The sequence below is a fragment of the Phlebotomus papatasi genome, chromosome 2 (assembly GCF_024763615.1).
Source record: "Phlebotomus papatasi isolate M1 chromosome 2, Ppap_2.1, whole genome shotgun sequence".
NCBI classification, from domain to species: domain Eukaryota; kingdom Metazoa; phylum Arthropoda; class Insecta; order Diptera; family Psychodidae; genus Phlebotomus; species Phlebotomus papatasi.
Window position 1 is genome coordinate 19,129,990 of NC_077223.1, and position 23,815 is coordinate 19,153,804.

The following is a 23,815-nucleotide window of genomic DNA, read 5'->3' on the forward strand; positions in this document are numbered from 1 at the left end:
GCTGTCTATACACTAGGGAAAATATGGATAAGTGGCCCATTAATAATACTATTGACAAAAAACTTCAATTATTGAAGAGAATTATTGAAGAAAATGCCTACACACAGGAACTAATTTATTTCAATATTGACATTTTGTTTCATTTCTCGAGTCTCCTTGCGGCTTGAGATTATTTTTCGTAAAAATTTATTGTTTGGCTGTTGGAAAAGCATTTAAAGTGTTTATTAAAGTTCATTGGGATAGTGTTTAATGATTTTATTAGTGGCACATTTTCCAAAAGTGCGAAGGAGGAATGTTTTCTAGAGATGTAGTTCGTAGTGGGATTCAACCAAGTTTTACTAGAAGTTTTCTCTTATTTTTTGTTTTAATTATTGGTAGTAATCCCTCCTGTGCATCACTGAAGAATTCTACAGAATTTTTGTAGATTATAAAAATTTCATTTTTTAGTTTTTGAAGAAATCTTCCCAAAGAAATATAAAAGGAAAATTTAAGCTATGTATTTATTCCTCTTCCTTAAAACGAAAAAGTTAACATAAACGAAACCCTTTGAAAACTAATAAAAAAGGGTTGTCTGCTAGAACCACATAAAATCATTAAATTAAAATAAGGTTATAATAAAATAAATGCTGATTTTTCAAATAAAAAAAATCTTTAGCCTCTTTGATCTAAGAACATTCCAATTGGGACATTATTCTCAAGTTTAAAACGCTATTTTCTCCAATGAAAGGTATTCATAATTCATTTAGGAATGTTTTCAAAACCATGAAAATTAGTCAAGAAACAGAATTTCCTCAATGAAAATTCGTAACCCTTTAACGACGAGACAGTTTTCGCTGACCGAAAATCAGCAATAATAATGAAACCAATAAACAAAACTTCTGAAACGTCTTAAATCTAACCTTCGAAAAGTCAATAGAATCTGATTTGGTATATTTTTTGTTTCTATGAACGATAGGGGGAAGTGGGGCACATTTGAAAGTGGGGCACTTTTGAAATTGTGATTTTTCTCCTATGTTTAAGCAGAATTAAGCCATATCATAACGTAATTTAGCTTCTCAGTCTGTTTGTGCACCTAAATTATATCACGATAAGGCTCAATTTTGTTTAAAAATAGGTGAAAAATCCCAATTTCAAAGGTGCCCCGCTTTCAAAGGTGTCCCACTTCTCCCTAGGGACAAAAATAGCTCAAAAATTTAAGTATTTTTCTGACGATACCAATGATAGATAATTTTTACTCTAATGAAAAATATTATGTTTGATTATTGTTCTTTAAATATCCAAAACGGTTTTGCTTAAAAAAATTGGAAGTATAAAAAATAAATAAAATTAATTATGAGTGTGAGAATTTAAAAATTCGCCATTTTTGAGCTTAAATATTTATTACATTACAAATAGCTAGAGACTTGCAAAAAATATTCTAGATTCCTTCAACCTTCTACTTTACAATTATGTACAGGCATAAGAAAAAAATAACTTTAGGTAGTCAGGAAAAATAATTTTCTTTATGGGACACCGGTGTTCCAATTGTCCTTAAAGGGTTAAGTGGATTTTTTCCTAAATGTCTTATTGAATAAAAAATTTTATTGATTTTTTTTAATAAGGGTAAATTCATTTATATTGATTTTTAGATTGATTGTTTTTTAAGGATTTTTTTTTAGAAAACCCCTTGTTCTTCGCGTTCGAAGAACGTCTCCTTGCAGAATAATCCTCTGATTCTAACCCCTCCTACGGCCTTACTTATAGCTTAAAGGTTTAAATTCTATAATTCGTCATCGGTTATTTTTTTTGGAAAATTTTAACTTAGGATTAGATATTAAACGCAAATAGTCCATCAGATCCTGAAAAACCAATAAAATTGATTGCTATTTAGAATTTTTAGACTTTAAAGAACTGGTCTAAACCTGTAGCCTAGTCCTAAAACCGTTTTACATCAGCAACAGTGTCTCACTAGTAACAAGGGCAAACATCACTGTCTTCGTCCTTCTTAAAGTAAGTCACATTGTTTCGGAAGCTATCGGTCGCAACCGTTTTGTATTGCTAGTTTGATGAACTTTTTAATTTTTTCGCCCAAAAAAAATTTCTGGCCGGAGATACATGGCGCCAAAGATGGCGTCCCGCGCTTTATTCGTTAAATGAGATTTTTGGCAAATATTTCAAAATGCTCTATCTCGTGAACGGGTTGTGATTTTTTCTTACTCTTTTATTTTTTATTTGAAAGATAATTTTATACTCCTTAAAACGATATACGAGTTTTCGCATTATATGCTCAAGTTTTTTTTGTAACGGTTTTTTGAATTTTTTTGAAAAAATTTAAAAATTAATTCTTCCCAAAAACCCCATTCTCAAAAATTTTCATTTTTTTACCGTTGATCAGTAACATTGAGTACTACATTCCCTGAAAAGGCGAGCTTCCACTTTTGCGCTTATTTTTTTTTTAAATATTCAAATTTTAACAACATTTTCAAAAAAGAAAAAAATACCAAGTTAAACTCAAAATTTTGAGTTCAATTTTTCAGGGAATACAGTACTCCACAATACTTATAAACAGTTAAAAAATCAAAAATTTTCGATCTCCCGTTTTTGAAAAAATTATTTTTTTTGATTTTCAAATAAAAATGCCTTTGATAAAACGTGGGCGTATTTCTTGGAAATTACCGTTTGGTATTTTTTTTTACTTTGAAGCTGGGGTGCTAACAGTATAAAACGGCGGTAGACGCAATAAACTAATAGCTTCTGTCTTTGCTGAGTATATTGCAGAAGAAGCACTCTGATCAATAAATATTTCCCATAAATTTCTTAATACTATCAACATAAAATAACTTTTGAATCTCACTGTTACATTAGTTTTATGTACACTGCCGAGGTAGTATATAGGATTCAAGTGCGTCACAATGTACTCATAAATGTGGCGAGGCGGAAAAAAAAGTCCCGGCGAAATTTGAATGAAATTTGTTGGAGTATTGAACTCATGCGCTCTGGAAGAGTGACGTCACGTATGTAGGTGGTAAGATGACGTCAGACCCAGAGCCATAACCAGAACGGATCAATACTTAGAGCGTGACATCTAGTTTTTGCCAGAAGTTGCTACTTCCCCCTCACGAAAAAGGACTCTTTAGGCGCATCACTGCATATGAAGTGTTGACCTCTTTGCAAAAGCCTCGCAGTGAAATATTCATTAGTCATTTTATTTAATTTTTATTAAGTATACAAATACATATTTTTTTTTTTAAATTGGGATTTCTTATCAACAAAAGTAAAGACACTTTTTCATTATTCACTATAGAACGCAATATTCTTTTCCATTTTTTTTATACATTAGCATTTCAATATTTTTTTTTTAATTCTTTGTATATTCCCATTGAATTCTTATTCCTAGTATAATATTTATTAATGTACAATCCCTTACAAATAAAGTGAATAATATTCTTTTTTTTTATCCTTTTTACAAAATGCCATATACAAATTTGTCTGTAAAGGGGATTAATTTTTCTTTTTAAATTATTCACGGTAATTTTTTCTTTAAGTTTAAAAATTTTTCTAATTAGAAAAGAAATGTATGGGTTCATTTTCTCATCTTTGCATGGTCCCTATTCGCTCGAATGTTGTGAATTTTTTTTTAAATAGTCTGCTTGGCAACAGATGTTTTGCATATTCTCAACAAACACAAAAAGAAAAATATAAAACATACTTTTTAGAAAGTCAATGCTTAATTTTCAGTGATTAATAACTTTGAGTGCATCTTACGAAAAAAAATAATACAAAGTAAAATTTGGAATTTTTCAATATTTATCTTTTTGCTTTTTTTTTTTTAAATAATTAACGCAGAAAAATTTAGTCAATGTATTTCTCATGACATTATCACAGTTTTATTAATAGTTTTATCTTGTTAATGCTTTTTAGAATGGCTGATGTTTCATATGGCAAAAGATTAAAAAAAAAAACCATAGAAGAAATAAAACAATAAAGAGTAAAATAAAATATGCATTAGAATGCAATATTTAGGAGTAGTTAGTCTCACTTCTATCCTACATCAAAAAAAGAAAAAATGTATCGATAGGGTGAGTTTTGTAAAAAATAAGAACGTTCTTGATATGTGTAAATTATGTTGTATATATTTTTTGTTGTTGAAGTTTATATAGCATCATTAATTTTATTTTATATTGGAATATATCAGTAGAAATTGGTTTTCCAGTAGAATTGCTATTGAATGATTTTTTTTTCAATTGTTTTTAAAACATTGTAAACTGCATAAGATACATGTTATTCTAAAGTCTAAGACATTGATATAATTAATAACAAATCCAAATTACCAGCAATATTCCGTGGAATAATATCGTAGACGGTGGTACATGATTTTTAAAAAATAATCTCTAAAGAAAGAAAGAGGACTTCCTAAGTAGGTTCCCTCCAAGAATTATTTATGTCACGCCCCCTTCAAGAGGTATGGCAAATTTGAAATAGGGGAAAGTACTCTCCGTTCGAACGTTCATCCTTTCGAATAATGTGAATTTTCTTTTATTTTTCCTAAGAGACTTACACATTTCTATTAAATATTAGTTGACTTACCATCAATTGTTGATAATTCTGTGATAATTTAGTGTAAATCTCTTATGAAAAACAAAAGAAATTCACATTATTCGAAGGCATGAAGGTTGGAAGGGAGAGCACTTTCCCCTATTTGGATTTTAGGGTAATTGGTCTAAAGCGAGACAGTAGAGAGACAGTTGAAGAAACATATTTGTTTCTTCAAAATAATGGAAATATCGAAGTACAGGGTAGAATAGTCTAATTCAGAATTTGTTCCAAAGGAGATTTTTTGAGTAAATAAAAATTTAGTAGGGTAATTTGCTTAAATTGAGACAGTTTGGAAAGTTGGACAAAGCAGTGTGGAATGTGAGACACCTCCTTAAAAACTTGATACTAAATCAATTAAATATTTCAATTTTCGATAAAAAGATTATTAAACCTAATTTTATGATTATTTTAGAAGTTAAAAATGCAAAAATCGTTATAAAACAATCAAAGGGTGACTTGCAAGAAGAATTTAAAAAATGTATTGCATGCGTGATATTCATAACCTTGACACGGTAGTTGTCATTTTGTCTGTTTCTTAGGGCGTTATCACACTTGCACATTAAAATTTTAATGTGGTTCACATTAATTGTCGCTTGTGAGCGTCCAAATATGTTATTTGTGTCTTTGAGTCACCTTATATTTGGGGTTTTTCTATTTATTGATAAACAAGTGGACTTGGCCCGCAAAAACAAGTATAAATTTACCTAAAGCATAAATATTTTTCACATTAAAAAATTAAAGGGAAAATCGCATTAATTTTTCGCATTAATGCTATAAATCAATTTATATCAAATTTTGCGGGCCAAGTCTACCTTCTTATCAACAAATAGATCAAATTTTGAATATAAAATGATTCCAACACACAAATTACACATTTGGACTCTCACCAGCGACAATTAATGTGAATCATATTAAAATTTTAATATACAAGTGAGATAACTCAGTAAGAACATCGTTTGGGATCCTCAAACTTAAAATTCAATTTCCTGGAATGGAAGGCTACTCAGATACATGAAAATGCTTTTGTACCTTTTGTCAAAATCCTCCAAAATCGCTTAAATCGGCAGTGATTTCCTCGAAAAACAGATCGTAAGTTTCCAGATTGTTTTCCTTTATTGATTCTTAATTAAGCTCAAAGTCTAATAATTAAGTTTTTTTTACAATTTTTTTAGGAAACTTTTGTTCTTTGCGTTCGAAAAAAAAACGATTTCTTTTGGGGATAGTTCATCAATTTGGCTCCTGTCTTTCTAAAATCCTATCTGAATCCTTGTCTCTAAATAGAGCCTCTTATTAATCGAAGAGAATGGGCACCTCAATCTGTGTAAAATATTGAAGAACGATTTTGTTCTTGGTATCCCGGGGGTCCGCCTTAACCGCATTTGCTGACTGGGTATTTTAGTTTGTATCCGCCACGGGAGAAATCGTATTTATTTTTGAATGAGACGTGTTATATGATTGTTGTTGTAGTTGAAAATGTCCAATTTTCTTTGGAAAATAAGAAAAAAATCCATAGAAATCTGTAATGTAGTATAGCTTATCTATCGCTGAATTAAGAATGATTCTGTGATTCCATTTGACTCCGGTGATTCTTGAAGGAATTGTATTTCAGATCCTATTAGAATCTTACGAGTGATTCCATGGATTCCATAGATTCGAACGAAAAAATGTGTCGGTATTCCAAGTTTGAGTAACCCCTTGAGATTTCCGAAAAATCACTTGCTTACTGTGGGCGTGGTTTATTTTTCTCAGAGTGAAAGGAACTTTAGATAAGACTGAAATAGTGTTTATAATCTAATTGGGTAGTATTATAACATTTTTTATAGATATACAAAATGAAAAAAATCATCCTAACTTGACTATAATTCCTAAAAGGGGCGTGACCTAAATTATTTTCACGAAGCATACTCTGAAAGTCTAAGGCAACCTCCCTACAAACTAGAACTTGAAAGAAAATTATATTCATTTCAACTTATACCAAAAAAAAACATTCTCAAAATAATTTACAAAATTTATGAAAGGAATATCTTCAAATTTCCAAAGAAAAACAAAACGAAAATACAATTTTTGAAATTTCCCACCGAAATATTGCCGTTAATTGGGATTATCGTCTTATTTTCATGGGATAATTTCGACGTAGTTCTGTGGAATAAGGCCAGATTTGCCATTAAGTGTCCCTTCCAACCAACCAGCCTCGCTCGATGGTTTAACTGCAAAAAAAAGTTAACAAACATCCCCTTGAGCTTGAGATTTCTGAAATTTTCACCTTGAAGCACTTGAAGCGTTAAGCTTAAATTCTAACTAGCACCTCAATTGGCATTCAATCATCACAAAAATAAGAAAGAGAGACAAGTCAGAAAACCAAACAGCCAACACAACATTTAACACCTCATTCTTAATTTGTAAAGCTAAACGAAAGCATTAATTTGCAGCAATTGAGCACAATTTCAAGCAAACAAAATCAAAAGTTCATCCTACAAGTTCATCATTCTAGATTTTGCTTGACGACTCTTTTTGGGGCATCCAACAAATCTAAAGACATATCTAGAAGAAAAATTGAGACAGTTGCAAGTGAAAGGCATATCTTTTTTTAGAAAGAAACAATAAGAGAAGGGTGTTCCATTGCAAAAGTTATTAATTTTTATCACATCAGCCTCTTGCATAAATAAAGCACAAATTTGTAATTTCTCGGGAAGGAGTCTTATGCTCTCATTGAGAAAAAAAGAGGGCACTGTGAGAGAAATCCGAAAAAGTTAAAATAACATTCCGGAAATGTTAATTTTACCCTGCAGTATTGATCCAAAATCGGTGTAAATATTGCCCTTTTTAGGTGTATTGGGGGTTAAAGTTACCCTTTTTCATGTTAATTTTATCCTTAAAAATGTGTAAAATTAACATTAAAAAATGTTGATATATTTTTACACCTAAAAAGTGTTAAAGTTATGAGGAAAATAAGTTAATCGCACCCTCTTTTTTTTCTCAGTCCTGTCCGAAATTGCAAGCACTCTTCATAAACGTAATTTTTGTTCAAATTTTTCCTCAGAACATGTTTATTTTATCTTTAAAAAAAGTTAAGTATTTTTTTAAGAACTGACTTCATTTAAATTCATTTATTTTAATTTCGTAACTTTGCAATGCAACACCCTTCAAGTTAAAAGAAATTATCAACTATAGTATCCCAGCAATCCATAGTACTTGACCAAGCTAATTAATACAATTCGTGCAGAATTTTGAGCCGGTTCTTTATACTATAAGTGCAAATTAATATCAAGGATTAAGAGAATTGGTATTAAAATTGACATTGTACTTACCATTGGTAATGATTTGATTTGGTTCGAAAGACAACTCTCCATCATTCTCCGCCATGCAGGCATACAGTGTCCGGACGCGACTAAACAAAAAATAAAAAGAATTATAGTTGGTAAGAGGCATGATACTGAGTAAAAATGTGTTTGTTTTACTAGAATTTTTCAAAAATATTCGAATTATTAACGAAATGTTTTAGGTATTTTTAAATTTATTTTGCAATATTGATAAATTAATCGTGATGTCAGCAAAATAGATAGATAGATAGATATGATTTATTTGGTAAATCGGCTATAAGCCATTTCCACCACAGATGGCAATACATTACAGTAACTTTAAATTCAAAAGTAATATAAAAAAGGTAACATTTCATTCTTAAAGTCTAATTTAACTGAATAGTTTGTTTAAAGTAATAATATAATAAGAATATTAAGAAGTGACTTTACTTAATCTATCTATATGAATAGAAAACTGATCAAACTTCAAGAAAAGGAAAAAAAAAAAGAATTAAAGGTAATTGATCCAGATCTTATTTAAATTTTAAAATTTAAACTCCTTTCTGCTTGAATTATGCACTTTAAAACTTCTGTGTTAGATCCTCCTAAAATAGATGACATTGACCTGTTTCTTATACGTAAATCATTTCTCAAACTGTTTAACAGAGGACATTCTGAGAGTAAATGTCGCACTGTCAAAATAATGTTGCATATTTCACAAAATGGAGAAGAGGAACTATTCATTAAATAACTATGAGAAAAATTACAGTGACCAATTCTCAGTCTGGTCAAGGCCACTTGATCTTTTCTGTTTGTAAAATTATTACTAAATTTCGGCGAACTGCTGATTTCACGAAGTTTATTTGAAACTGGAGTAGAAACCCACTCCGTTCCCTTTTCTTGCTTAAAAATAAGGTTACACCAGGACTTAAGGTCACTTAATGTAATCTCTTCTATTCGTGGACCACTTTTATTAGCACCATTCTTAGCGAATGTAAATGCCGTTTTGCTGCCATCAAGAAGGCCTGGGTCCCACACAAAATCAATTCTGTCAGGATACCTAATAAGTAAATCGCGAACATTATTAATGAATGCGTTAGACCCATGAAAATTGGCTAAGTCTCTTAAAACAGAATGAGCGTTGGAAATAATGACACATTTCTTGAAACTTATTGCAATTTTGCAAGCCACAAGTATTGAGCGAGCTTCTAAAGAATAATTGTTAAGCAGATTACTGCATTTAATTTCAACAAGCCAATTGCAATCTTCCACCCAAATCCCAATACCTGATTTTCCCTTGAATTTTTTCTCAACTACATATATTTTCCTAACATTAGCGAATTTAGCCATAATTGTATTCAAGAAAGCTTCGCAGAAAATTATGGGTTTGTTACTCCAGTGAGATTTTAAGTCCAAATGAAAGATATGTTTATCAAACAGCCAGAAAGGTTCTATCATCTTGTATGTGAAAACTTTATTGTCTGGGGTGTTTCTTTGTGAATGCCATCTCTCTGCTCTGCTAACCCAAGAACTCACCCTTCTACCTTGCACATAACCCGAATTCATCTTGGAATAAATACCAGTATCATTATTTTTAATTTTGTTCCAAAAACGAACTACGAGCAAATCCCTTCGATCTGCTAAAGAGTAAGCGCCTGCTTCCGTCAACGGACTATGAACTGGAGAAGATTTAAAGGCTCCTGTGGCAATTCTAACCCCTGTGGAATGGATGGGATCTAACTTACGAAGAGCTGTGGAACTAGCATTGCCATAAGCAACAATTCCATAATTAAGCTTTCCACAAATTAATGCTTGATGAATTTTTAAAAGCTGATTCCTATCTGCTCCCCACTCAATATTCGCTAACGTTTTAAGAAGATTCAACCTTTTATGGCAATTGATTTTTAATTCACTTATATGTTTTTCAAAACTATTTTCCTGAATTAAGAATTGCTAAATTGTTAGCAACTGTAAACTCCTCAAGCTGTCTTCCTTTGAGATTTGTGCTTGAGCACCCCCACGCTTGATTATGCGCATTAAAGTCCCCCAAGATGAAACATGGAGAAGGAAGACTTTTATAAAGATTTTCTAATTCAGATGAAATAGAGTAAAGTTGGGGTCTGAAATAAACGGAGCTAAAAGATAAATCTTTACCCTTTATACGACACTTAATGCAAACGGCATCCAATCGAGAATTGATTTCAATCTCTGAAAATGAAATGTTATTTTTTAATTAAAATAGCAGTTCCGCCGCGAGCAGTTTCAAAAAGATCTTTGTTAGAAATTAATGAATAGTTTCTCACAGAAGGGCGATCCATGCGTTTCAAGTGAGTTTCTTGCAAAAGAACTAGGTCTGGATCAATTCTAGAAATCAAAATTTTTAAATCATCAAAATTATTTAAAAAATCCATTAATATTCCACTGAACCACTCTCATTTTGAGAGTGAAGAGAAAAAAAAAATTTAAACTACTTTAAATCAATCCTATTACTAATTCCAAGATCAGGATACCTCACGTTGTTGTTGAACTGCCCCTCTCCTTGTTTGGATTGAACATCCTTACTCTGATAGAACTGCATATTCTTCTTCAAGTCGGGCTTCGACTTTTTCCTGGGATTTGAATTTTTATCCGCTTTTTTAACGTTCTTCTGAGGATTGTTCTCGTTCTCGTAACCAGAACCGCTAGAAGAAAGAGCTTTCTTCTTCCCCTGTGGAAGAGACATGTCCATCGCACTGACTCCATGAGCTGAATCTGGTATATCAACCTCATCGTTGTCAACATCAATAGGCGAAATCTCCAATTCAGATTCTCTTTCCTCCGACTCCTCTGATGAATGGAGAGAAGATACCTCAATTGACGGCTGATTGTCCTCGTTGGAGGAATTATTAGTCACAGAAGTATATGGCATCTCATCTGCAGGTGGAATATCCTCTGAAGGCTCCACTGGGGGCTGACTGTTCTTCTTAATGCAGTCGCAGCCACATTTGACACAACCTTCTTTTGGCAATGTCCCTCCGCCTCCACTGGTAACTTTAAGACCTTTCGAGATAGCTTCTGCCATCGTCATTCGTTTCTTGTTGTTTTCCTTGAAGATGGCTTTCGCTGAGTGATATGGCACTTTGAATTTCACCGCGATCTTCTGGATTTCAAATTCCTCTTTGTAAACCGGACAAACTCTCCACGATGCAAAGTGAGGGCCCCCACAATTGGAGCATCTAATTCCCTTCTTGCAGGGATCCGGACGGTGCTCCGCTTCCGAGCACCGGACACACACAGCCATATTCTTGCAGGAAGTCCGGAAGTGCCCGAACTGCTGGCATTGGAAACATCGAACAGGATCAGGGATATAATCCCTTGTTGCAATACGTGCGTACCCAATTTTGATGAACTGTGGGCGTTCAGGAAGGTCGAAAGTAATGATAAATGAGGGCGTTGGATACCACTCTGCCCTATTTTCCGGGTTTCCTGAAGTTTGGTCAGATCGGAAGTTCACATTTCTGCGTCGAGATTTAATATTTTTTATGTCAATAACCCCTTGAGGTGCCAAGTTCGTCAAGAGCTCGTCAATATCCCAGTGAATCATATCCTCGTCCCTCACCACGGCCTTGCAGGAGTTCAGAGTACTACTCATCAGTGCAGTCACGTCAAATCCACCAATTTTTGATATGGTTAAGATTTTTTGGGCATGATCATGATCCATTGCTTCAACCATCAATTTTCCGTCTTTCTTGCGGAAAATATCTCTGACATCCCCGAATTGATTCAGGGCCCTCTCGACAGCAAATGGGGAAATTTTGGACAAACTTCCCCCATCATTCCTCGACACAATCACGAATCTTCTATATTGCTTTAGAATATTTGTTTCCCAATTGTCAACAGGATCCACACAATCAGTCATATTTTCATCACAGTGTTGAGACAAAAGAGGTGGGAAGTGAGCATGATTTTTCATCGGCGGAACATGTTCGTTACATGTATCCATGTTGGCCGAGCGATGCAGTAGTCCAGCGAAGAAAAAGGAAGGCGCAATATGTATGAGTGATCGTATTACGACGACTGCTAAACACACATACTATACACCTCACACGTCACACGAGCTCACAGGAGTCCATGCGATCGTGTGACGACACGAAATACGCCGGCCGAGCAAAACTACACACACACACAGTAATGCAATGAGGAAAAGTTCAACCTCAATCACTTTTGCACTGTTTTCCTCCAGAAAAAGATTAGGAAAAACACCAAATAAATGTTCAATACCAATAATGGTTACTGTACTGTACAGCTTAGAAAGAAAATTCCTTTTAAACACTTGAGTTCTTTCACCAACACAGCAAAAAATTAGAGCACTCTTGAAACACGTCTGTTCGCATTGAAAACCAGTGGTCGAATGTGTCAGCAAAATATAAGGCGAAGTAGAAAGTTCTGAGTTATTTCCGCTAGATGTCTTTATAAATCGCAATGGTGTTTTCAGCATGACAACACTCTTCAAAAAATGTTGTCTGACATTACAATTTTGTGCTTAGTGAGTTATGTATTATAGCTTTTCAAACTCAAGGTAAAACAAGAGAAAAATCGATATGTTCTTCAGCTTCTTCAGTATTACTATGACAAAGGTAAAAAAACGAAGCAAGCGATTACAATTTTTTTTGCTGTTTATAGACCCATATACATTATCTGATGCAACAGCAAATCGGTGGTTCAAACGATTCCGTTCTTGGAAAATAGACGTCAAAGATGAGGCACGCTCTGGTAAACCAATTGTTTGGCTATATGGACCCGAGTGAGTCCGACATCCTTACATAAAATAGAAGAAGAAACCAATTGTCGAAAATGTCGATAAAATCATGAAAATCGCTGCGTTAGATCGGCACACGAGCACTTATTCTATTGCCCAAAACTGAAGATTGTCCAGAAAACAATTTGGAACCATTTGCAAAAGGCTGGTCTTAGAAAGACGACAGATGTATGGGTGTCACACGAATTGTCACAAAAGAACCTTTTAGATCAAATTGATGTCTGCGATTCCTTGATGAAACGTAACGAAATCGACCTATTTTTGAAACGGAAGGCGACTGGCGATGAAAACTGGATCACATACGAGAACACAGTCGGAAAAAATCATGGTCCAAGCATGACGAGCCAGTCTAAACGATCACCAAGTCCTGATTAACGGCCAAAAAGGCTTTGCAGTGTGTTTGATGGGATTGGAGGGAAATCGTCAGTTATGAGCTGCTAATGAATGGCCAAGCGTTCAATTCGGATCTCTATTATCAATAACTGACAAGATTGAAGCCGGACTCGACCAGAAGCGCGCAGAATTGGCTAATAGGAAGGATATTGTGTTCCATCAAAACACCAGGCCGCACCAGAAGGTCCTAGAGCTTGAATTGGAGGTTCTATCGCATCCGCCGTATAGGTCAGACCTGGCATCACGCTAATATCACCTTTCCAAGCATTTGCAAAATTTTCTTCATGGTACAACACTGTCTTCAAGATAGACTTGTGAAAACGAGCTAGTCAAGTTTTTCACCTTAGGGGCAATGACTTCATAAGTCGCAGAATGCGAAATTGCCATCAAAATGGACGGAAGTTATCAAACAAAACGGCGCATATTTGTTCTTAATCGGATAATTCTAATTATGTTAATTTCATCTTCAAAATAAAGCTTAAAAGACCTCAGAATTTTTAACTTGACCTAATATTCTCGAAAACCGAGAAACAGGCGCAATATTCACAAAATATTCATGATATTTGCAAAATATTCACGATATTCGTAAAATAGTCGTGATATTTACAAAATATTCAGGATATCAGCAATATATTCACAATATTTGTAAAACAGCCCCAAGTGATATTAATAAATATATTCAAGATATTCGTTTAATAACCGCAATATTCACAGAATATTCGGTATATTGGCAATATACTGTTAGGCCATGTAACTGTGACGATTGCAAAACTCGGATGGCGCGACCGATTCAACTCCGATAAATCCACTTAAAATATAATTTATATTTTTATTTCCATAATTAATCACTGCAGTAACATAATATAACTATTCTACTTTAAGTAAACACCAAAAATTATATTTTTATCGGTTTAATAAGTGGGTAAAACAAATATTTTTCAAACTCGTGTCAGCTGGGTTGTGTACTACAAATTTCATTTCTGAAAAAAATTTACTGTTAACAGCTCATCGCTGGAAAACGTTTAGGGGAAGGTTTTGCACCTTCATAATGTTGCAGCTTCGTAAAAGTTTTTTTTTCCAAGTTACTAAATGAATTTCATCCATGGATATATAGTCTAAAAGCTAGTCCTACATCTCACATTTCCTGACAAACATGGAAGCCTAGGCCTTTTTTGCCTGGACCCAAAAGGCAAAAATAAAAAATGGGCCTAAAATCGTAATTCTGATGTGTAATATTTTATGCATTTTTGCACACTGCAAGTGTCTTTCGAAAAAGCAACTATACCAAGTAAAAGAGGGTTTATTAGGGTTAATATTTAGCGTGAAAATCTTTTGCTTGAAGGGGATCGTTTTTGTGGGTGGAGGAAAATTCATAAAAATTGCAACCCTTGCAGCTCAGGAAAATTGAATTTTGCAGCTTCGTAAAAACATCTGTCAAAATTACTGATCACCGGATTTGAGAATTCCTCACTGTTTTGGGCCACACTGTGCATGCCGCTCGGGATATTTGACTCATCAGAGATTCCACTGAATAAATTCACAAGAAAATTGGGATATTAAACAATTTTCACTAAAATCTGGAAGGAAAACACGCACTTCCCCATCAAAATAAGACTTCATCAGATGTTTTCATATCACTTCTGTCAAATTAAACATTAAGCCTGAATCTGCTTATGGTAGGTGTGATTCTTTCATTTCCCATGCGGTGCGTTTTGAGAATTTTTCATCCAATTTGCTTTGTTTTCAAGCGGAATTTTTTACATTTTACTTTAAATGAATCATTGGTAATTCTAAGAATCACTGATGTTCAAAGAATGTTCTGTAAGACAGATTCTAGACGTTAGAGAAAAAACAAGGATTACAATAGATGTGATTGCTACTTTCTGATTTGTGCAGTGATGAAACTATACTGCTTATGGTAGATGTGATTCTTTAATTGCCATTTCGATGTATTTTGAGTATTTCTCATTCAATTTTCCTTGTTTTAAAGTGGAACTTCCCACATTTCACTTTAAATTGGTGGCTGGTCATTTTTGAAATCAGTTACGTCCGAAATATGTTCTGTAAGACCCATTGGAGGTGTTAGAGAAAATCTGAGGATTACATTAGGTGTGATTATGAGAGAATCACACCTAGCCGAGCTCTTAATTGACTGTCAGAATGCAGGGAAAAAATGGATTTCTGAGTGTCAAAAAACATGTGCTAGAAAAATAGCTTAAAATTGATTTTTAATGCGTGATACCTCCTACAAATGGTGAAAAGAAGTAGTTGAAAGTTCCATCTAAATAGTGATGCCCAAATTTTTGTGTCCGGTGTAATGTTTTCGGGGAAAATGAAGCCTACAGAGGTGGGAAAAAGTGGTACGAAGCTGAGCAAATCAGGGCACCTTCGTAAAAAATGCCGCTACATTTTCATTTCCCTGTAGAGGAAAATCCAAGGACTTCCAGGAATTTTGTGAAGCAGAATTATGAACCCAATAAGTAAGAGATTTTTTTGATTTAGTGATATAATTGATTCGGTGTGTGTGGCATTCAGTAAAAAATCTTAAATCTTGGACTCCTTTTTTAATACGAACCTTCAAAACCTTCCACTATAATTAAATTAACAAATTAATGAAATGAATTGATGGAATAAAACTTTAAAAAAATGTTTTTGAAATAATATCTTGTCATTTTTATGCAATAAACTTTGTCTTAAAATGAGCATCCGAGTTTGGTCGAATTCAACGGAGTTAGAAAACAGCATCGCAGTAAGGTTCTTACGCATATATTATCATAATTTTATTAATTTTCTTCAATATTATTGCTAAAATTCTTTTTCTATCATGATTCCAAATGAAACAAAGAATAATTCTATTGATTTGGAATGGGGAAAAAATATTTCATCAGTCCAAAAATAAGCGTTAAAGTCGCATAGGGATTACCTCTCTTTACTATATTCAAAAAAATATAGAATTATGAATAAATATAAAGAAAGGGGTGGCAAAGCGTCCGAGGCTTTGCGAGCTGCTCGAACTCCCGAGAAAGAGCTCTGCCTTATATACCTTTTCGCAAGCTTTCTGGTGTATAGAAAATTATTGTCGACTTAAATATGTCTATAAATCACTACAAAACCATTTTGAAAATTAGACTTTGACCTTGAATAATTCAAGATGGCGATTTTTCCGGTCATAGATGTCTAAGGACGAAATGTTCAGCTGGACTACTTCCATAACATATCCAAAAATGAAGGAAATCATCAGGGCCAATTTTTTTTAAATTAGAAAAACCTCATTTTTTGCCTATTTTTGAGGGATAGGGAGCGCATGAAGGGGGGGGGGGGTAAAAACAAAAAAAATACTTTCGAGATAATATCATTTGAGGAGGGGTCACCGAAGACCGGAAGTTGATATCTCTTACCGTTTGAATTTTATATGGGTCAAAAGACTGAAAATGAAACTTACACTTGATCATTGGACAGAATATCCTTCTGCTCACTGCCATATCGATTCCTCATGTAGCTCTTCTTTGGTATGACATTGTGACTAGTGTTATTGGGTGTGGTATGATGGGGATACGTCCAATCTGCTGCCGAATTGACCGCCGTGGGCTGCACATGACTCTTGCACGTGTAGTGCATAAGATCACGACTGGATGTCGAACAGACAGACTCATTGGAGCTACTAGTTGAATTCATACGATCGACAATAGCAATTTCTCGAGGTTGAATTAAATTGGATTCGCTGTATGTCATAGCATTGAGACGCTTTGTTGTCGCTTCGTACATCTCATCGCCATTGCTGTGCTGCATCCTGCCTGATGACTTGGCATCGCGACTGTGATCTCTCACTTTTCGCAAATTGCTGTAGTTGTGATGATTTGGCTGAATGGTGTCTTGGCCACGATTTGAATTCCGTATTGCGCTATAGAGTGTATCGCGATTTATGGGCATATCGCGTGGGGAGAGTTTTACTTCGCTATGTGGCAGCGAATGGGTTGACTGTGATGTTCCCGTAGAAGATTTTAGTTCATACTTCTGATGATAGGATGATCCCGGAATACTCATAGGACTATTATTCTGATACAGCATCATTCCATTTGGAATGTTCTGTAAGCTCGATGACATCACTGGATCGGTATAGTTGGACTTTGCGACAACCCTTACAAGTGGTTGCTGAGAATAGACACTCTTTCCATGATACTGACTCCGGGGAATGGATTCAGGTGGATTGGAATGTATAAGATAGTCTGATGCCCTTCCGGGAGTACTCTTAAAAATCAGATCATAATTCTCAATAAGGATCTCTATGACAACATTATTGAACTTAATGTCCAATATTGAGGCCACAGTTTCCTCCATAGCTCTCAGAAGTGTTGGTCCAAATACCACTCCCAAGTTAAATACTGACATTTTATTCTTATGACATTTCATCGACACTCTGCAAAAACATACATCTTTTTAATTTTTCCTGCAATTCCAATCCCAAAATCAGTGAAAAAACTTACGCTTTCAAGTGCCTTATGACAATCTCTAGCATCTCAAAATTAGATTTTGGCAATCTGTGTACTAACGTATGCACCTCACTTAGTCGCTGAATTCGAGTATCAAGTTCTACAGGATAAAAAATCACTTAAACACTCTCCCTTAAACACATCTTTCAACTTCCTCTCACACAAAACTTACTTGCAGCAGCTATAAATCCATTGTGAAGTCTAAAGGTCATCAAGGGTTCATTTAAATTCCGCAGATAGTGTTTGAGGGCGCTAGCGATTGTTTTACTTTCCAGCAAATCACTGTACTGATCCTCAGTAACGAATTGAAAACGATCTTTTTCATTTTTCTTCCTATCCATTCCCAGAGAAAGGATTTTGCTGATTTTCGTTCCAATTCCACCAATTCGATACAGCCCCTAAAGTCATAAGGAATCCCATATATTTGGTACTAAAGATTAAAGGAAGTATTTAGTAAACAAACCTCTTCCTCAAGACCCCTCGTCTCTAGGATTTCTATGCATTTCCGTACAAAGGCAAAACCAACATCATCCAGGTGATACTCATCGCTCTGCTGCGACTTTCCTGGTGTCAAGTAGGTCTGGAAGATTTATTTCAGTTAACAGGTAAATCAATTTAATAGATTCATTCGGAGAGATGATAAGAATATTGCAAATATTTACTAGATAGCACTTGAATACTCGATAGTAGAGAAGGTTGGGGCAGTTCGAAATTGTGAAATTTTGGGATAATGATTTATGGAAAATATAACTGTAATATTTGCATTTTGCACGCATCTTCTACGCAAGAGAAACTAACTGGGTTTAGCTTCAATATTTTTCAAACATTTTTCAACTTAGTTTTGAGGAAAAGTTCAGCTGTATGAAAGTGCCCGACCATCCTCAAATAAAATCTTTCTGGACAGTACGAAATTCCCAATGAAAAGGGTAAGTGTGCCAAATTCCGGCCAGCTTGCAATTCCGACCACCTTTTTTGTTCCTCGAATTTCCATGATTTTTTAGTTTTTACATTCTCTAGAGATTATACAATGCAAAAGAATAACAAGAAATGTAGCTTCGACAAACGAGATGACGTGAAAAAGACATTGAAAGAATTCTCTAAGTGCAAAGAACTATGAGAATGAAGGTGGCCGAAATAGGACACCAAAGCTATGTCTACATTTTTATTCAATTTAAAATGTATTAAAAATTATTTTAGTGTAAATAAGGACGGTAAACTCTTTCCAAGTTTCCAAGCAAGACTCCTTAAGAAGAAGGAATAAAAAATCAATTTTTATTAAAAATATTACATTTCAAACTTGAAACCTTGGCGCTTGCATGCAACTATGCCGAAATTTGGCACACTTACTCTACATAAAAAAATATTCGTAAAAATGTTCGTATATGTTTGTAAATTCCCACTAGGTCGTGAATACTCATAAATCGTATAGCCCACTAAAAAGTTCGTAAAAGTTTGTACTTTTTCACAAACGTTGCTCGTACATTTTTGTCTGACAAAATTTTACAAAGAAATGACAAATTTTCACGAGCTTTTACGAATATTTACGAACAAAATTTTTCTAAAAAAAAAGTACAAACTTTTACGAACTTTTTAATTATTTCTACGATTTACTAACATTTCGGAAGTGCTTAGTAGGAATTCACAAACATTTACCAACAATTTTACGAAATTCTTTTTTCTGTGTACCCTGAAAAAAAAATGTTTTATTAACCCATTCAGTCAATGTACTAGAAATACTTGAGATAGAATGTTCATATTTTAGAATTATTTTTGGAAAAAATTTTATCTATTATGGGGGAGCGGGGAGCCGCTCTCAAACATATGTATTAGCGGTCACTGAATTTAAATTCTTTACATTAATTAATTACAAACTCTATTGATTTAGGTGGACAAATTATCCAAGAACACAAATTGGCAATCAGAATTCAAATCAGGAAAGAAGACGAAGAACAATTTTAACACATTCGACGGGATGTCGAATTTTCCGTCTGCCTTTTTGAGCAAAAATTTTACATGACTTTCCACGAAGCGAGAAAAGAACAAAAAAATGTATTTCCATCTCGGTCGGACTATTTTTTTCAAGTAATTGAAGAACTAAAGTTACTAAATATCCATTCGCGACACCAACTCGAATATCAACTGCCCAGAAATAAATCGTCTAAAATCACTCAATTTGCGTATGATGTATAATACCATGGTAAGGAACGGGTTAAACGGACAAATGGATCTTGTTAAAATGTTGTCAAAAGGATATTGTTTACCAGTTTGACAAAACTTTTTCTTAAATCTAATATAGAAGAGCATCCTTTTGACAAACTTTTCCTGTTAATTTGAAAAGCTATTTCTTTCAGAGTAAATTTTTTCAGATAAATATAATACATTTATGTGGGAATGAATTTGGAATTTGAAATGATTTCGCTAGGAACGTAGTACCCGATCAGTAGAACAAATATTATATAGAGTCCTGTTCAAGGGAGGACACGTACTTTTCAGTGGTGAAGTTGCATATTATTGAACTAAACCATTTATTAAATTAAAAGGAGAGTTTTCCCTCAATATCCCCCTTTCCCAAATCTTACATTTATGTGAGTAAGGAAGCATGATATTCTATTAAAAAAAATTCCATGTTTTAAGTGTTCTAATTCAAGTTGATAAATTAAATGATTGTTGCTAGAGTTTAGTTCTCTATTTCACTCTTTCACAGAAATCCATATTTTCAGTTTTACAGACCAAAATTCATAAAATTTTAAAATTGTATTGAATTTTCTTTGTAAACTAAGTTCACGTATAGTATTCGGTCTTTCTTTTTAAACTTTAAGTCCCTTCCTTTTCAAAAAGAATACAAACCACGTCCCAAGCTAAATAAATGAAAAACAAAAATGTGTCTCTACGAATATAATCTCGATAAATAGCACTTGATTATTTTTTCCCAACGATCTTTCGAAATTGCAATTGATAAACCAGAATTTTATTAAAAATTCAAGAGGGCATCCCTTAAAATTACTTGCGGGCGGAGTTTTCTCAAACGATAAAATATTAACGCTATGAAATATAGGGTAAAGGCTCATATTTTGTCCAGTTTGCTTATAAGCAAAGATGTTCCAAGTTTGAAGTGCGATATTTTCGATACTAATTGACTTTTCTTGTTACTCTCTTTTCAGAAAGGTTGTTTAGAAACTTGGCAAGCTATTTATCGCCTTATTTTTACTAAAATTAGTTTTAATACGTTAAAAAAAAATTGATATGTAGAGGTGAATTTGACTCTTATTTTGGACAACTTGGTTATTAATTTGGACAACTTGGCTGTAAATTTAGACAGCTAATCCGCCTCAACAGGATGCCCTTTGTTCTTCATTTCATGAAAAAAATCTTACTAAGTCCTCTTGCTGTTCATGTAAGGGAAACGTAGAATGTTACAAGAAGCCCGGAAACATTCCATATCATTCATTAAAGTGAGTTGATTTCGGTACTTCAAGTAAGCTCGGATTCGCTCATTCCCTGGCCTTTCCGGGAGCCTTTCAAGGCTTTTCTCGCTACATCTCTTTCGTAGAGATGATGCTCCTTTGTTTCTCCAAATCTTACTTGGCAAATCTTAGTTTGGGTCAAATGTACAAATCACCACTAACGTGAATCAACACAATATTCAATAATATCATTCAAAAAAAGCGATGAAACATTATTAGTACTTCACCACAGCTAAATAAGACTGAAGTAAACACGAAGTTCTGTCATATTTCTCGTAAGCAATTATTGCTCACACTGAATTTTCAACAAAGCAATTTTAACTCAAATCATATTCAAAATTTAACGTATATAGTGTTAAAATATTCCAAAAAGAACAAATATTTAGATAGAATTCATTATTCATCAAATATTGCATTAAAAATCCATAATTTTAATCAATTTATTTTTAGTGTCCAATTTTATCCTCAAAGTGTCCAAAATAAGAAACTAGACATAATTATGAGCCTTTCCCCTATAAGTTTTTTTTTCTAAAATAAATTTCACAATTGATTGAACATAACTCGGGATGATTTATGAATCAATTTAAATCGTTTATGAACTGATAAACATAAAAGCTGAAATTGTAAAGAGTCTCATCTAAAAATAAAGTATGAAAAGCATAAAACATTGCATTGCGAAACTAATCAACTTTCTTCATCGAAAAAATTCATGTAAAAGTAATTTTTAAGACGTAGTCTTAAAGTTAAGGGTCCGATCATTACGCAAAGCTGAAATTCTTTGCAATACTTTTCTAAGTCTTTTGCATCTTTTAAAGGAAAATAAAATTATTCAAGTCAAAATCTCTTTTTAACTATTTAAAATATTTAAGATATTTTTAATCAAAAAATTATGAAATTCTCTCTCTGGGTACGTTACAATCCGGAAGGAGTTAAGTATCCAAAAGAGTAACTAATCAGTTCGGGATTTTTTCATCATTTTGTTCTGGAGGTTAGAAAAAATGCTAAGACGGCGGTGGACGCAGTATGAAGGGAAACAATTGCAAATCTTGAAATGAAGTTTATTACTTGAGAAACTCACCGGTTCTTTGCCATCCATTGCATTAAGCCATGATTTCCGATCTTCCTCACTCAATCCCTGGAATGTGAAGATAATTCCTGGCTTCTGGTCAAAGGTGAGATCAAAGCAGAAGCGTTTCTCAAAGTCTGACGCTCTCCTCGTACACGAAGAGAGATTGTAGGTTTCCGTCTGGGCTTCCGTTCGCCCAGATATTTGATTGTAGAATACCATTGAAAATTGCTTCTTGTCTTTCTTATAAGTGCAATAGTATTTGGACCATGTGGCTGTGAATGCTTCTGCAAAATTTGAATAATTGCATTAGCAAAATGAGCAAAAAATTATTTTCAAAGTTATACCAAATGACTTACTCTTTTCCAGGAGGAACAGATACCCCTGTTTGGTGTACTCTGATTCAGGTTTCTGAAATATTGAGTAAGGGCATTAACAATTGATGCAGAAAAGGGTGTCAAAGATGAAAGGGACAATTTTCATACCATTTTACTTTCTTTGTATTTGCCTTTCAATTCTTCAGCTTTAGTTCGAGTTTCGTCAAAATTTTCTCTCGTCTGCAAAAGGAAAAATGTCTTTAGGGGAAATTTAAGAAGAAAAGTTGTTGAAGAAAAGTACCTTTTGTATTTTAAGTTGAAGATCACTTATATATGTCTTGTATTCTTCAGATATCTCATGACCCAGATGATAGAAAACGAGCCAACCGGACATAAATCTTAAAATTGTCTCAACAAATTCAAATTTAATACGTTCCTGAACTTCCTGAATTCGCAATACATAGCTGAGACTTTCTCCAAGATATTCCCTTTCGAGCATTCCAAGAGTCGCGTCCGCCTAAAAACAATCACATATAAACATTCATTACATAATGTAAAGTTAATAAAACACGGAAAAAAAATCCCACTATCTCTAGTTAATTAAAACAACTCTAAAAATAGCCAAAAAGTCTTCAAGATATCACGGTGGAAAGTGTTTGGTAGAGGTACAAGTGACTTGCCTCTTAAACGAATATTTGATATCGACTTCTTGGAAATTGATAAAATTTATCCATTATCACTGCATACAATAAAAAATATATTGATAATTCCAAAGTACACCACACAAAATATCCACTTTCAAAAATATTTTATCTTTAAGTACACAAATCAACCAAATAATTTGATATAGTGTTGAAGTCTCTTTTTTTTATTGTTTTACACCAATTTGAAAGTGTTTTAATTCAGATAGATCTTGCACATGATGAACTCCTACGCCACAAATATTCCTAATATGGCGAAAGCATGCGCAATAGTGTCCACTCTCTTTCCGCCTCTTTTTCCTCCCCCTTTTTCTTTTAACCATCCACCCAGAGACTGAAGATGTATCGCCAAAATCGATTTTTGGTTCATGGCTTTTACCCAGTCAAAGAGCTGAGATTTTCAAAAAATCAACAGAAAAAAAACACACATTTTATTGCTTAGTCAAATAGCCCATATGAATCACAATTCAATCTTTTATTTATTTATTTCTTTTTGGGCAGAGAGAATTGCGCGAAGAGACAACAATCAGGTGGAAACCTACACATATTCTCTCTTTTCTACCTATATTGAGCGTCAAATAAATATTTAAAAATGTTAAAGGTAGTTGTGATGCCTATGTTAACTGCCCAGATAATGTTCTCAAAAGCTAGACATCATAAAATTTACCACATTTGCAAAAAAAAAAACTATGTCTAAGGTGTTACTAAATTA

At 33.7% G+C, this 23,815-nt stretch overlaps 1 protein-coding gene across 2 annotated transcripts in view; it reads right to left on the bottom strand.

The window, feature by feature from the left end:
• Positions 1-3,164: 3,164 nt before the first annotated feature.
• Positions 3,165-23,815, bottom strand: part of LOC129802954 (rho GTPase-activating protein Graf) — a 32,520-nt gene continuing 11,869 nt past the window's right edge. The window contains exons 1-11 of one of the 2 annotated variants that reach the window (XM_055849210.1): positions 23,083-23,346; positions 22,704-22,919; positions 22,571-22,642; positions 22,445-22,496; positions 22,098-22,372; positions 18,019-18,135; positions 17,728-17,953; positions 17,550-17,655; positions 16,508-17,482; positions 7,884-7,963; positions 3,165-6,782 (exon numbers count right to left, since the gene is read on the bottom strand). In XM_055849210.1, coding sequence (XP_055705185.1) covers positions 6,691-6,782; positions 7,884-7,963; positions 16,508-17,482; positions 17,550-17,655; positions 17,728-17,953; positions 18,019-18,135; positions 22,098-22,372; positions 22,445-22,496; positions 22,571-22,642; positions 22,704-22,901 — 2,193 coding nt within the window. In that variant the 5' untranslated portion in view covers positions 22,902-22,919; positions 23,083-23,346 and the 3' untranslated portion in view covers positions 3,165-6,690. Of the gene's footprint in view, positions 6,783-7,883; positions 7,964-16,507; positions 17,483-17,549; positions 17,656-17,727; positions 17,954-18,018; positions 18,136-22,097; positions 22,373-22,444; positions 22,497-22,570; positions 22,643-22,703; positions 22,920-23,082; positions 23,347-23,815 lie in introns of those variants that run through there. The other variant, XM_055849209.1, reaches the window with a different exon arrangement.